The 16,090-nt window shown below is 41.2% G+C and overlaps 1 protein-coding gene across 7 annotated transcripts in view; it reads right to left on the bottom strand.

Annotated features, from left to right (window-relative positions):
* PJA2 (praja ring finger ubiquitin ligase 2) overlaps positions 1-16,090 on the bottom strand; it is an 84,589-nt gene that overhangs the window by 33,088 nt on the left and 35,411 nt on the right. For all 7 annotated transcript variants that reach the window (XM_067569276.1, XM_067569277.1, XM_067569278.1 and 4 more), the window contains 2 exons: positions 13,617-14,688; positions 2,832-3,017 (listed from right to left, as the gene is read on the bottom strand). In XM_067569276.1, the coding sequence (XP_067425377.1) occupies positions 2,832-3,017; positions 13,617-14,688 (1,258 nt within the window). The remainder of the gene's footprint in view (positions 1-2,831; positions 3,018-13,616; positions 14,689-16,090) is intronic.

Genomic DNA, 16,090 nt, shown 5'->3' with positions numbered 1-16,090 from the left:
GAATAAAAATAAGACAATTCCTAACTTTCTGTAACTGTTGTTCTTCGAGATGTGTTGCTCATGTCCATTCCATGCTAAGTGTATGGGCGCACCACATGCACCAGTGCCGGAAATATTTCCCTCAGTGGTATCTGTAGGGCCAGCTCTAGTGCCCTTTGCACAGGAACTAATGTAGATTTCTGCTCGTTTACCAACAGGTCCAAATTTTGGCAGGTTACTTGCAGTACCATGATATTGTGCCAGACCTGAGCTACTGAGCAATCCTTGATGAGCCAGTCATCGAGGAAATGGTAAATCTGAATTCCTCGATATCTGAGGTAGGCTGCAACCAACACCACGCATTTTGTGAACACCCTTGGCGCAGTTAATAGGCCAAATGGAAGGGCTGTAATTGGTACTGGTTGTCCCCCATTATGAATCGTAAAAAGTGCCTGTGGCCATAGAATATGGAGATGTGGAAGTATGCATCCTTCAAGTCAAGGGCAGCGCATCAGTCTCCTGGATCCAAGGAAGGAATGGAGACTAGGGAGACCATATGAAACCTCAGTTTCTTGAGATATTTGTTGAGGTGACGCATATCCAATATTGGCTGCAGGCCTCCCTTGGCCTTTGGGATTAGAAAGTAACAAGAGTAAAAACCATTTTTTTCTTAGATGAAGGGAAACTTCTTCTATGGCACCCACCCGTAAGAAGGCGTGAACCACCTGAATGAGGAGTTGCTCATGAGAGGGGTCCCTGAAGAGGGACAGGGATGGGGGGTGGGAAGGAGGAGTTAAAATGAATTGGAGGAGGTACCCCACTGCGATGGTGTTTAATACCCACTTGTCTAATGTTATAGTCGTCCATGTAGGAAGGAAGGGAGGAAGGGAGTTTAAAAAGAAAGAAGGGGTTAGATCCTGGATCAAGACTGTTAGGTTGTCCCTGGGCGCACCCTCAAAAGGTCTGTCTGGCGCCTAGTGGGTAGTGGTCTGAGCTTGACTAGAGAGCGCCAGTGGTGGGTAGACCCTGACGGGGCTTATCACCCTTGTTTTTTCTGTTATACAGCTTGTTCCTGGCCTGGCCCTGCCTGCGAACCGCTGTCTTATTGGGGGCCGAAATGTTTCCTGGAAGCCGGCAGGGTGCACAGCCCCAAGTAGCCAAGAGTGGCTCTAGAGTCCTTAGGGCCATGCAGCCTGGTGTCCGTTTCGTTGGAAAACAATGCTGCACCATCAAAGGAGGTTCTCCACATAAAAACTGCTGATGCTGGCTACTGAGTTGGCAGTCAAAGGGCCAACTCCTCAGAAGCATTCTTAGCCTGATGTTCTGGTCCTTTTTTGTGCAGGGTCTAAAGTTCCTGCAGGTCTTGCACTTGTCCCAAACATGGGTCTCAGCAGCCACTTCAAGCAGCTTTGGTGAGGGTTGTTCACGGGCATGGGCTTTTCACTGGAAACACATGGTTTGAAGCCCGAAGACTGGGGCATGCCCCGTCCCTGTGGCTAAGTTCCCACGAACTAAATACATATAATCTAAATTCTAACTATTTAAATTTAACCAACAACTATTTATACTAAACTACACACAGAAACCACTGATAAAGACTGCTAAGGCAAGGATGGTCCAGCACCATCACTGGCAGTAAGAAGGAACTGAGCATGAGGGGAGACTGGCAGAGGGCTCTAGAGCCGGCCCTATGGATACCACTGAGGGAAAAATCTCCAGCATCTGTGCGTATGGCGCGTACACGCACCTAGTATTGAATGGACATGAGCAAGCACTTGAAGAAGAATGCCAGGTTCTCACACCATCAATGTTGTAAAGGTAGAAAAGATCTTATGTCAGGGCTCATAAGTTTGTAATAGTATTTTTGCAAGGCTGTGCTAATTCATTACACCCGAAATTTCTGAAGGCCAGAATAGAGATAGCCTAGTGGTAGTGATTTCTATTTCCAGAAATCACTCCCTAGGCAAGCAGGACCTGAGTGTGTGGAAGAGCAGAAAAGCTGGGAGTGACTACCGCTCTGTGAAGAACCTTCTAGTCCAGTGTTTCTTAACCTGGGGGTTTAGAGGGGTCGCAAGTGCAGAGCTGATATTGGGGGTGGCAAGAAAGGCAATTGCCTGGAGCCACAGGGGCGCCATGAAACTAAGTTACATGCCTCAGCCCCGTGGGGGTGGGACTCAGGCTTCAGGGGTACAGTAGTTTGGAAAGGTTAAGAACCACTGTTCTAGTCAATTAAGAAACAATAGTGACTGGCTCAGAGTGAAGTTTTATCTAGTTCTCAGCTGGAAACCTTCTTCACAGTTTGCTTTGAAAAACAAAGTTGCTATGGTCATCAACACATATGACTGAATAAACAAAGAACTGATAATGGCAAATTCTGTGACCAGAGGACAAAGAGCATCCAGGTAAAAAGAAGAATCAGACAGAAAAATGTGGAAGTAATTTGTACGAGAAGGTAACTGAAAAGCAGTAGTAAATATATGGTAAGGAAGAAGAGTGTTCATTACAATGAATTTGGATAAAGCTAATAGAGAATCCAAATCTCACTATTTTAGTCTATTAAGTCTCTTTTGTTGCTTTTGCAATTATCAGTATTTCTCAATAAAATTATAGAATTACTATAGCTACCATTCAGAAGTCAACAATTACCAATCAGGGGTCTGTATGAAACACCAGATTTATTTCCTAATTTAAATATAGGCAATACTGCATTCTTTCTGATACAACCGTGACAATTGCTAGGAAATTAAGATTTATTAAAAATGGCAACCATTAAATATACTGTTGGATACATATCATATTGTTAATTCCCACTTAGCAGTAGAAATTGCTTTCTGAAATTAGAAAAAACATACCCGCCTTGAAAACAGAAGTCTGTATTTTCCTCTTCTAGGCCACTGCTGCTGCTCTGCACTTCAGGTTCACGTTCCTCCTTGCCTGGTAGAGTCTCCCAGCTCTCATCGCTAGACGACTGGTCTTTTTCTGCAGCAGCAAAACCGGAGGGCAAAGATGCAGACCATTCCCCATCACTGCATTCAGAACTGCAATTTGAGACAAGCCAATATTGTGTTTAAAATATTGACAGCATCTAAATAAATAAATAAATAAATGCCAAAGTTAAAATCCATTATTTGCTATTTCACTAAAAGGGTAGAGAACTGTTTCTAAATATAAATAGTACTTCTGAAACACATTCATTGTGTACCATTCATATATCTTACCATTATGAATAAAAGCTGTTGCTTTTTTATATAAAGGAAGGTTTATTTATCTTCTTCTAACAAAATGATTTTTAAAAACCCATGCCCATATTATTTGGCACAATTTTTTATTTTTCCCTCCTCCCTCCATGTTTGTAGAGTCCATAAAATACCTTCAAAATATTCACTCCAGATATTATATAACAATCCTTTCTCTTGCTGCCCTGTGAAAGAAAAGGATGCCAAGACCCTTGACAGTAGCCAGAAAGATACAAGTGAGGGGCAATGGCCTCATTCCCATGGCATGCAAGACTTCGCACCAGGACATGGATCCTCTACCTCTGAGTTGTCCAACCAATGACCAACCAAAGGCTGCTATCCAGTTCACCGGAGGGGAGAAGCAGCCCCTCCCCTCCAGTCCCATGCTAGCCGGGCACAGCGGCAGCCCCCCCTCCTGAACTGAGAAGCAGCCCCTCCCTTCTAGCCCCCTCCAGTTTACCTGCCCCGAGTGAGAAAAAAAATTGCAATGTGGCCCTTCACGCAAAAAAGTTGGACACCCCTACTCTACCTCTAAACATTATTTGGTACTTTTAAAAACAAATCTGTATACGTGCATTTGACAGCTAAATTGGAGGAACAGTTTTTTACTGATTAATGAAGGTTATTAGGTGCATGGGTCTAGAAGGACAAATGGCAGAGAAGTTTTTCAAAAGAAAAAGGTAAAGATTGAGGAAGTTTAACTTTCACCCACAACATAGTACAGTAAAGGAGCACAGTAGATATCTTACTGGATGTCACTATCATGGCTTATAATGGCATTAACACTGTAGAGGCAATAGCTGAATCTCCAGAAGTAGGTTACATAACTTGTCAAACAGCACCTTCTGTAAAGCAATTTGCCTAGCTCTTGGATCTTTTGCCATCCCCAGGACAGAGGTCACCTGCCTAGATCAAAGCAGAGTTAATGGAGTATGGTATTCAATAAAAAAATTACAGAAAACTAAAATGGGTAGTAGGCAAGAGGGAGTCTGTGGCCTGATGGAGGAAATCTCTTATTTAAGACACAGACAGTCCTGGGACAGCTGCAGATAAGGCTTTAATCTGGTAGTTGTGAGATTTTCATATGCAATTTTACCTTCTTTCCACCCTCAAATTCATTTGGGGAAATGGAGAATTAATTTTTCTTCTAATAGTACATACACATGCTGAGAGAATTTGCAGAAGAACACATTTAACCAAATAGCAGTACATTGGAAGTTACACATGATAAATGAAAGCTGAGGGCAAGATGTTTCAGGATCTGTACATTTATTTATCTCCCTGTCCTTCCCCAAACAGACATCCACCAGTTTATACTGGCTCTGGTCATGCCTCCTGAAACTACAATGGTAAATAAAAGCTGTCCAGTAAAGTTAGATGCCCCTCAGTAGTAGTCCATAAATACATCTAACTGTCCATCTGATCTATGAATAGTTACTCCCCAGAAGTAATAGCTCCATAAAGTGGGAACGTCAATTCAGGATATCTTCAAGAGTCACTAATAAAGTAGAAGCTAGAAGTTCAACAATCTCCCATTTGAAAAATAATTTGAGAAGTCCATGAGAGGATGCTAATGTAAAAATAACATATTAAAAATGAATAGATCAAATTATCATAAGTGAAATCAACTAATCTATATTCCTAGGCTTCCACAGTCAGTCATCTATATCCAACTTTTCACTGCATTACATAAATTATTTACCCTTTGTTTGTTAGTAGCATATAGCCAAACCAACTGCATTGGTCTTCCAATCCTTAACAGTTCAGCAACAAGGGTAAGTTCCCATCTACAGAACATAATGGAACAGTGCTTTCACCATATTTAGGGACAACCTGATCCTGACACACACTCAGGAATCAGGCCTGTGGCAGAGCTCATCTCTAAGCAGCCTCATCAGTACAGCTTTAGCCCTCTTAAGTCAGCAGCAGCAGCTGCAGGTTGGCTGCTTAATGCACACCATGGTGCCCACTCCTGTGGCATCCAGCTTTGCCTTTTTCTTGCCCCTGCCTGGAGCCCTTCCTTGCCTCTTACCCTGCTCACTCTAACTCCTGACCTCCAGTTTGATCACGGCTTTGACTTCTGACTACTGTCTCCAGCTTGACCCTCGGCTCTTGTGTCCAATTCCTGCCCTCTGGTTTGATCCTTAGCTTTGACTTCTACCACTGACTTTGACTTGACCCTTGGCTCTGATATCTAGCTCCTGACCTCTGGTTTTTGGCTCCAGCTTCTCACTACTGACTCCAGCTCTGATCTTATTCCTTTATTCTCACTGACCACTCTGACCACTAGGCCTGATGCCTGCTCCAACCCCTAGGCTAGACCATCTTTATTCCCATTGGCTGACACACATCTTTACTTCTAGTATGTATGAGCCCTACATCACTAAGGATTTTGAATTATTTTTAAACTGTGAACTTTACTGGGTTTTGTAGGATGACTCTGTTGGTCTTCCAGCCATGTGGAAGATTCTAGCATGATCTTTAATAAGAATATCCAGAATCCAAATCCTCTCTATTATTATTGCATCCATTACTATGACTATTACTGAAACAAAGCTTAAGGGCAAACAGTTGAGATCTAGTTAAGTTAGGGCAGTGGTTCTCAACTGGTGTATTTGTACCAGTGGAGGTATGCAGAGGTCTTTCAGGGGTATATCAACTCATCTAGATATTTGCCTAGATTTATAACAGGCTACATAAAAAGTACTAGTAGTCAGTACAAACTAAAATTTCATACAGACAATGACTTGTTTATATGGCTCTATATACTATACACTAAAATATACGTACAATATTTATATTCCGCTTGATTTATTTTATAATTATAGGGTAAAAATGAGAAAGTAAGCATTTTTTCAGTAATGATGTACTGTGACACTTTTGTATTATGATGTCTGATTTTGTAAGTCTTTAAGTGAGGTGAGACTTGGGATACTCAAGACAAATCAGACTCCTGAAAGGAGTATAGTAGTCTGAACAGGTTAAGAACTACTGAGTTAGGGCATTAAGAAAAAGATCGCACCATTAAAAATAAAAATTCTTCATAGTAGTATCTTCCTATAAGGAGAACTCCACATGGGGCAAAAACTAACTTAAGGTGCGAGAAGCCCACTGTTTTAATGGGAAAATATCAACTTGAAACAAAATTGCATTCCCATCTGAAAAGTTTGTATCCACTAGTCTCACAAGTGCAAGTTACTATAGCAAAACAAAACTTTTTCATGTTGTCTGCTTTATACGTTTGATAACACAGTGCATGTAGTCAGTTACGCTATTTTGTTGGTGATATGTGGCCTTTCTCAAGCCCTATGACAAGGTGCTCATCATCAACAGCAGCGGAGCTGAAACAAAGTGAAGAGATAGCAAGCAAGTGTGCACACTGAGAAAGAAGATCAGAAGGAAGAAGATAGGCCTGAATAAGCTTGGTAGTGTCGCCCTTTAGCCAAAAAAACCACAGGTTGAAAAGGGAACAGAAATCCCAGTGTTGCCCACCTTAGTGATTTTATCATCTGATTTACAATACTAGATTGTTTTCTTAAAGTCACACCTCCTGGAGTCATGTGAATGTGAGAATCTCAGCTTTTATTCAAAAAACATAAGCGGTTTCTATCCTTCATGGCTGCTGAGAAAAAGCTTAAAAATGTGACCCAAGTGCACCCTAAAGGTTCAAAACACAGAAGGCAAATAAAAAGGACCTGAACTGTTTTGTCCTGGGATTGGATTTGGGAGTTTAAGTCTCATAATTTTTAAGACAATCTCAAGATTTCTGAATGCTTGGGGTCAGTAATACCACAATCCTTTAATAGTTTTCTAAAGCATTTTACTTTTCCATAGGAAAAAATCATTATGCTGAGTTGCTAATGTCAATAGGTCTTTGATAGTGAAGAAATGAGATTTAAGTGGTTAACCATTATGGAAAATTTACCTGCATTTTTTAAAATTAGTTCAAGAAATGTTTCAGACTACAAGAAGAGGTCAAACTGAAATGCCCAGAGTCTAGATAAATACAAAAACTAAATATAAATTGAAGATACTATGGAGTTTCTCTTAAAGGATTTTTGTACTTGAAATCTGGCTATGTTTACCATTTTTATTTGAGATGAGAATGACTTTCGTAGATTTTTTTTCCTGTAAAAGGACTATGTTTATTAAGAAAGAAATTCTGGTGTCTTACCAGACAGGCCAGAAAATGGCACGGAGCAGGTATGCAACTCATGACGTCCTATATTCTATGAACAAATCCTGAACTTCTAATCTTTTGCATGTTTGTGAAGATTTTTGTACTATCAGATTGTATTAAGACTCTAGAAATACTTAATGCTAAACATTTCTCACTTTTCTGTATTTCATTTTTTGACAACAAATTGTGGAAGAAATTTGCAATTTACCTTCATTTATAAAAGATGATTAATATGAAAACATTATTCCGAGTATTATTTTAATTATATAAATTGTTCAAAGATTTTGTTTACAAGTTCTGTGAATAAACATATCTAGATGTTTTCTTATAAACAGAAAGGACACTCTGTCGGTGACACTCTGTGATTGGCTGCCCAGCAGGTGAAGCGCTTCCACTTCACTAGGTAGGACGTTCTACTGGACGGTTTTCTGCTTTCAGGCAGCACTCTCTGGACCTGGGCCAAACAGTGTCACTCTTCTCCGCTCAGCCACGCAGCAGCCAAGCCATCAGATGTAAAGAGGCTAGGTCCAAGTGAAACAGCTGGCCGTTGTCCTGGGAGATGAGATCCAGGCACAGTGAATGAGGCCATGGCTGAGCCACAGAGAGGTCTCGCAGCATCCCAAACCAGTGCTGGCGAGGCCACTCTGGGGCTACCAGAATGACTCGAGCTTTGTCTGTCTTGACTTTCACCAGGACCCCGTGCACCAATGGTATTGAGGGAAATGCATACATGAGACCCCCTGACCACGAGAGTAGACACGCATCTGACAGGAAGCCATCTCCAACCCCAACAGAGAGCAGAAGCAAGCACATTTCCTGTTCTCCCTGGTGGCAAACAGGTCGACCCAGGGAACTCCCCATCTTTGGAAGATGAGATCAGCTACCTCTTGGTAGAGAGGCCACTCGTGGTGGGAGCAAAAGGACCTGCTCAAACAATGTGCTGGGGTATTCTTCAGCCCCAGCAGATAGACAGCTTCTAGGTTGTTTTTGTGGTCCACACAAAAATCCTAGAGACATATGGCTTCTTGGCACAGGGCTGGGGATCTGGCTCCTCCTTGCCTGTTGATATAATACATTGCCGCCGTGTTGTCCATGAGTACTCTCACAACTCTGTTGGACAGATGAGGCTGAAACACCTTGCAGGACAGCCTGATGGCTCTGAGCTCCTTGACATTTATATGCACACTTAGCTCCTCCCTGGGCCAATGACCTTGAGTCCTGAGGATTCCAAAGTAGGCCCCGCTCCCCAGGTTGGAGGCATCCGAGACCAGGGACTGCGTTGGCCTCAGGGCAACAAAGGGAATTCCTGCCAGTACTTGACCGGGGTTTAACCACCACTCTAGAGAGGTAAGTATGTGGGAGGGGATTGTGACCACCATATCCAGGGGATGTCTTGACGGGTAGTATACTATAGCCAGCCACAGTTGGAACGGCTGTAAGCATAGCCTTGCGTGGTGGACCATGTAGGTAGAAGCCGCCATATGTCCTAGCAGGCTGAGTCATACCCTCGCCATAACTGCGTGGCCCCTTAGGCTGGCTTTGTCATTGTCTGGAATAAGCTTTGTCATTGTCTGGAATCTGGCAGCGGGCAGCAGCGCCCTGTCTTGTACAGAGTCTAGGACTGTCCCCACAAACTCTATTCTCTGAATCAGAGTGAGTAATGACTTCTGTTCATTTATTAACAGGCCTAGCAACTGGCACGTGTCTCTCATGATCTACATGTCTCGATGGACCTGCTCCCTCGAGCAGCCTCTGATAAGCTAATCGTCCAGGTAGGGAAAGACCTGCACCCCTCTGTGCCTGAGGTGGGCTGCTACCACTGCCATACACTTGGTAAAAATGCAGGGGAGCGGGGCAATGGAAAGGCCAAATGGTAGAACCACAAATTCAAAATGTTGCGCACCTACTGTAAACTGCAGGAACCTCCTGTGGCCCGGGAAGATAGCGATATGGAAGTAAGCGTCCTTTAAATCAAGGGCGGCGAACCAGTCGCCCGGATCCAGCAAGGGAATGATGGCCGCTAAAGAGACCATATGAAACTTTGACCTTTTGAGGAACTTGTTCAGGGCCCTTAGGTCTAATATGGGCCTGCGGCCCCCTTTCGCTTTGGGGATCAGAAAGTACCTTGAGTAGAACCCTTTTCCCCTCAGGAGGAGGAACCTCCTTCACCACTCCTAACTGTATAAGGACTTGAACCTCCTGGATGAGGAGTTGCTCGTGAGAGGGTTCCCCTAAGAGGGATAGGGAAGAAGGGTGGGAAGGCAGGCTTGAAGTGAACTGAAGGGTGTGACCAGCAGCCACCATGTTCAAAATCCAGCAGTCCGACGTAATCGCCCTCCAGGCTGGAAGGAAAGGGGCAAGGTGGGAGGCAAAAATGTGGGAGACTGGATCTCGGGCATGAACTGGTCAGTCATCCTCAGACGCACCTTCATAAGCCTTTCTTTCCGCCTGAGGAATTGCAGTTTGGGCCTGGCTTCAAGGATAATGCCGGTGAATTGCCCCGGCAGAGCTTGTAACCTCTATTTCGTTTCCTGTAGGGCTCTCCCCTGGATTGTCCTCTGGAGCACTGCTACTGTGAAGGTCTGAAGTGCCTTCTTGATGAGGATGGGGTATAAAGGCCCAAAGATCGCAACGTGACCCTAAAGTCCTTTAGACCACACAGACTTGAGTCAGTTTGGTCTACAAACAGAGTGGAGCCATCGAACGGGGGGTCCTGGATGGAGTGCTGCACCTCCGGCGAGACCAGATGACTGGAGCTATGAGGCTCTCCTCATAGACGCCGTGGAGGCCATCGCCCGTGCTGCCAACTCTGCCACGTCTGAAGCAGCTTGTAGCAAGGCCCTGACCACAGTCCTACCCTCCTCCAGGATGGCCTCGAATTCCTGCTTTGAGGGCTGGGAGAGGGAACTGGTGAACTTCTCAAAGAACTGCCGTAAGTTAAGGTAGTATCACCCCAGCAATGCCTGCTGATTAGCTACCCTTACTTGCAAGCTTGCTGTTGAATAAATTTTAAGTCCAAATAAGTCCATCTTTTTTGCCTCTTTATTCTTTGGCATGGAGCTCATTTGCCCTTGCCCTCCATCTCACCAGAACTGTGAGGAGGAGGAGGAGGAGCTGCTGCCTGCAAGGACCCTTCTGCACCCCACTGTCATGGGAGAGAGAGAGTAGGGCAGAGCAGAGACCCCTGGTCAGGACTGCTAGGAGAATGACAATGTCAACGACAAGCGCCCAATCCACCTCACTGCTGAATGGCTCCTGACCTCTCGATTATCAGAACTCCTGTTTATCCCAAGAAAATCTGTGTCATCCATGCTATTCTGCTAATCAGAAGTATACTGTAATGTTTATGAGATGCTCAGCTATTAAAAGCAATGAATACCATTTTTTTTAAATGTATAGGCTTTAAGATATCTCCAATGTAAGAAGGAAGATGATGGTTAGCATGATCATTTTTTTATGTTCCCTCTCTTCCTCACTTTGTCAGTTATTACTTCATATCTGGTTAAGAAATCTCTAGTAGAAACAACATTGTGATAATAAATCATTCTATTTCTAAAATAACTGTATCTTTTGTGACAACCAGGGGCTATATATACATGCTGGACGAATGCCATCATCTCCCAAAGTTTAGAGTGAGGAATTATCATACACAAGAGGAAAAACACAAGCAAAACTAAAGGAGAGACGTTCCACATTGGTAGGTATATAATTTGAGGCTACTTGATAGATAAGACAATGCTGTCCTATTCTCAATAAAGTCAAATGTAGTCAACTAGCAGGGCGCATCAAGCAGTAGCAGATTATCAGGGAGAAGTAAAGTTAGTTCTTTTGCAATATGTTAAAAACAGTATTTTAAAAGAACAACAGAACATATTGAAGACGGCTTTCAGGATACTAGGACTACTTAGATTGTAACTTCTTGGGGCAGGGACAGTCTTTTTGATATGTCTTTTTACAGTGGCTAGCATAAGGGTGTCCTGATCCATGAGTGGGACTCCTCAGTGATATTGCAATAACTAAATAATAATAATAAATAATAGCATCACAAGGGAACAGTGCTGCATTGACCATGGATGCTTAGAGAATTAATTAATAGATGCTTTCAATTTAAAGCTCTCACTAAGGGCTCAGCTGTGCAAAAATCACTCAGACTATGTGCTTAGTGTCCTATTGATTTCAATGGGACTCCCTGTGTGAACAAGCGCTCATCAACACGAGTAGTACAACTAGGCCCTAAAAAAAGTATTTTCTTTGCCCAAAAGGCAGCCACAAAATGTTTATGGGAGCATGAATGCTACCATAGATGCCTTGATCATCAACCACCTAGAGCTAGAACCACCTAGAACCTTTGTTCATTATTACTTAAGGCACAACTGCTATAGAGAAAAATGAGCTATAACTGCTTGTAAAAGACAAAGAACTTTGGCACAGGATAAAGAAAGAATACATGTTATCTTGGAAGATGTGAAAATGAGATTCCGATGGAGAACAGCATACAAGTCTCAAGCATGACAACACCTGAAGGGAGTTCAAGAATTCCCTTACAGCAAAGGATCTTTAACTCCCTTACCAACCAGTCCGAAGTGTCTAAAAGAAATTACCAAGTTACACAGATGAATAACTAGCCACTTGCCCCTTTTTCTCTATTCCTACCAGTAAAAGTGATAGTCCTTGTTGCAGCTATGGGTGCTCTACACCTCACAAACCCACACACACAGTTCCACTCCCCTTTGCCATTTATTTGGGGACCTAAGTTAGGAACCCATGTTTGTAAGTTTTGGTAGCAGTTTTAAAAAGTTGCTTTGGGATCCTTTAGGTTGGAAAGTCTACATGAAACACAATTATGAACGGCCTGTGAGCCTTAACTCTGTCTAAAATTTAATCAGAAACAGGCAAGCCCAATGTTCCTTTAATGTCATTTTGGTAGTCAGTATCTTTATAACAAAAAAAAATACAGCAACAAGTAAAAGTTGAAGGACTATTTTAAAAATTTTATGATCTCAACAAGCAAGTAATAATTTTAGAATAATTCTTCTTTTGGATGTTACACCTATGCTTTTATTTAGCTATAGATATTTCTTCTATTATAGTTCTTGCAAATCAGTATGATCATTAAAATGTCAATGAAGATTATATCAGCACTTGGTCTTACTTATAAGAGCAAATTAAAGAGTTAACACTATATGTTATTCTCAAATACAGAAATTGCACTGTAAGCCTTTTGTAACATTTAAGATTTACTCATGACATAAGGTGCTTATGCATGATGGATTTGCTGGAGGATTTGCCATTGCTATACAAACCACTAGTTTGCTGCTGTCATAGGGTACACAAGGCAAACGGAAGAGTGAAAAAGAAAAGTGTAACCACCTGCAAGATACTCATCAGTTTCACTCTACAGCTGGCTACACTGGTTGGCAGTGATGCTACTCAGAAGCTATGGGAGGAAGAAGTCTCCTAATAGTTATATAGGCTACTACAGAGGACTTCAGAAATTTCTCTTTATATTGGTTAAAATGGGCTTTTAAAAACACAATGCATCATACTTCACTCAACTGCATTTCCACAAACCAATCTTCAAAATATTTTGTTTTGGGATCCAGGATAACCTATGTTTTTGAGGAATCCTATGGTACGGGCAAGGCTTCAGCTTACAGTACTCTTTGGGCTGAATACAGAATGGAGACACTGAAGCATAGCAGGAATGTCACTTTTTCACAAACCTAAAACCTCCTAGTTCAAAAACACAATTTGTAGCCAGCAAAGTCTCTCTCTACATCACCCTGCACATCTTTTAAAAGAAATGCTTCTACTGCAAGAAATTACAGATAATATTTGCTAGTCAATCTTTCTGTACAAATAGCAGCATGCAGAAAATTATAACTCAATGTGGTTTTAAATGATCAATTCTGACTGAAGCACAAATACCTTACATATGAGTGGAATGAAAAATGGGTTGGTTAATATTTTTAAATTAAAAAATCCTACATGCAACGAGACATTTCTGGCTTTCAGTACAGCAGCAGATACTAATATTCTACAGCAATATGAGGAGGGGAAAGATGGTTAGTCATGACTAGGTCACATACAATTTATAGAGCTATTTTTTTGTTTTTCCATTTTTTTTTTAAACCACTACATCTTAACTCCTAAAATTATTCAGGTCAGTACATTGTTTTTACAAGTTAAGATGCTACATTAATGTATATATTAAATCTTACCTGTCTTCGTCTTTGCTGGAGCCAGGTAAATGCCTGCTGCAATCTTCAAATTCATCCCAGAAAGCACTATCATCTACTACAGTTGTTCTTTCTTGAATGGTTACATTTTTTCTTAGATCACTTTTTGTTTTCTTTTGAGCACTTTCATAGTCTCTTGGGTCAAAGAACATATTGGAATTCATTTTTTCTTTGCTATTTCTCAAAGTACATTCTGCACTGCCTTGCTGGACTTCAACAATTTCACTCCACCTTCTAGTACTGCTTTTCTCCTCGTCATCACTAGTAAGAAGTTTTTTTCTATCCAAAGGGTTTGTAGCATTTTGTTTTCTAACTTTAGGTCTCACTACCAGTTCAGGTGAATTTCCTTGGTTGGTCCTGCCATCACTGGTATTCAGTTCATTACAAATCCCTACAGGGGTCCTATTTGCAACATCTGCTATAATTTTTCTCTGTTGTGTTTCACAACTGGCACTACCACTTAAGTTATTTTTTAATATAGCTTCATCTTCAGCAGATGCTTTTTGAAATATCCTATTATTTCGATGGCCAAGATCTGAGTCTATGCTAGAATATCTCATTGAAGGCACTGGTCCTAGTTCTTCAAAAACTTCTCTGGAAGCATTATGATTAAAAGCAGACAATCGTGACTGTATGCCACTGAATGACTCTACCTCTTTCTCCAACTCGGAAAGCATATGATCCAGTGTTTCCTGAAATATGCCTGCTTCCTCTTTTGCTAAGGAAAGATCAACTTGCCCACCATCATCCTCTCCATCACTGCTATCTGGCTCATAGGAGTCAATGTTTACAAAAGCAATTCCATTCTGACTATTCAGATCACTACACTCGCCAGAAGTACATGACGCACAGTCCTCAGGATTTTTATCAAGATTCATACTTCTCCCTGAGGTTTGGTTGCCTTCCAGATTGTAGCATCCTGGAGAAAATGGTGGTAAGTTTGTCTTGATAGTTTGCCTCAACACAGTTCGACAAACAGGAACTTCAGATCCAACATTTTGTAGCGAAGGTTCATCTGATAAAGCAGAACAAACTTGAACCAATGGACTGGGACCTTCATAGAAAATTGCAAGAAAGAATACATTGGAATGATCAAACTGAACATAAAGTTTCTAATTAACAATGCTTGCTTGTGAAAAAGCTGGCAGTTGATTGGAATGACAGTGCAATTGAATGATCTGGTATGTTTACCACAGGTGTGTTTATGTGCATCTAATATATCTTTGGTTCCATTTCTTAAACTAAGCCCAAAGGACCTAAATGGCACAATTTCAGCTTCACTCATGACAGCAGAAAGACTAAGAGTCCTATAAACAAAAACACATTCTCAGGCAGCCTCTATAAATTGCTTTCAGACAATGAAACATACTAAACTTCTTATACTGCCAAAAGATTAAGGAAGCTGAAAAATTTGCTGCTATCAATAATACTGCTAATAATTAGACTATCCATATACTAACTGGCTAAAATGCACAGAATTGCAAGAATTTGAAAAAGCCATTTATTGATACCATAAATGGGATTTTTATATAGGCATATATTGTATCTACAAGCAAGAATGCCATTCTTGATTTATAAGTAGAAATTAACCAGGGAAGTAAATGTAAAAGCTCTAATTTGCAACAATGATTTCACCACACAGTTAAGTTTGATGGTAAAATTGAGGGTAGACTCAGCTGATGGTAACATGATCATGAACATCAAGAATGGCAAACTTTGAAAACTGAGGGGAAAAAAGCTAGAAAAAGATTGAATGGGTAAAAAGAAAGTATAGCACCTGATCAGCTTTGAAGTAAACAGTGACCCAAATCTTCAAAAGTGTGTACATTTTTGCATGCCTCTGACTGATGCACATGCAAATCAGGGTTTGAACTTTTATATTCAAGTTTGCATGGAAACCTCAAATTGCATGCACAACTTGATGTATGCACTTATGAAATTTAAACCATTGTTAGAGGCATAGAAAGCTAGTATAAATCTGAGAGAGGAGTTTTGAGTAAAGAAGAATGAAACATGCTTGGTCAAACAGATGTACCCGAGCATATTCTTTTAAAAAATATATAGTACTACATAAACATAAGGTGTAAATTAGAAGAAAAAGGAAAGATCTCTCTAATTAAAAATGTTATACGTTGTTCAAATACATAAGCAAACTAGGGAAATGTGGTCTAGATGAAAATACTATAAGGCAGATGCACAACTGATTGAAAGATTGTACTCAAACAGTAATTATCAATAGTTTGCTGTCAAATGGGGAGGGCCTATCTAGTGGGGTACTACAGGGGTTAGTCATGGATCCAGTACTATTCAATATTTTCATTAATAACTTTGATAATGGAGTAGAGAGTATGCTGATAAAAGCTGCAGATGACACCAAGATGGGAAGGGTTGCAAGCACTTTAATGGACAGGTTTAAAATTCAAATTGCCTTGACAAATGGAAGAATTGGTCTGAAT

The sequence above is a fragment of the Emydura macquarii genome, unplaced genomic scaffold, assembly GCF_026122565.2.
Source record: "Emydura macquarii macquarii isolate MOO-44397 ecotype Brisbane River unplaced genomic scaffold, CSIRO-AGI_Emac_v2 contig_2897, whole genome shotgun sequence".
NCBI classification, from domain to species: domain Eukaryota; kingdom Metazoa; phylum Chordata; order Testudines; family Chelidae; genus Emydura; species Emydura macquarii.
Note: the sequence above shows the minus strand (reverse complement) of the source record. Positions and strands in the feature narration are given on the sequence as shown.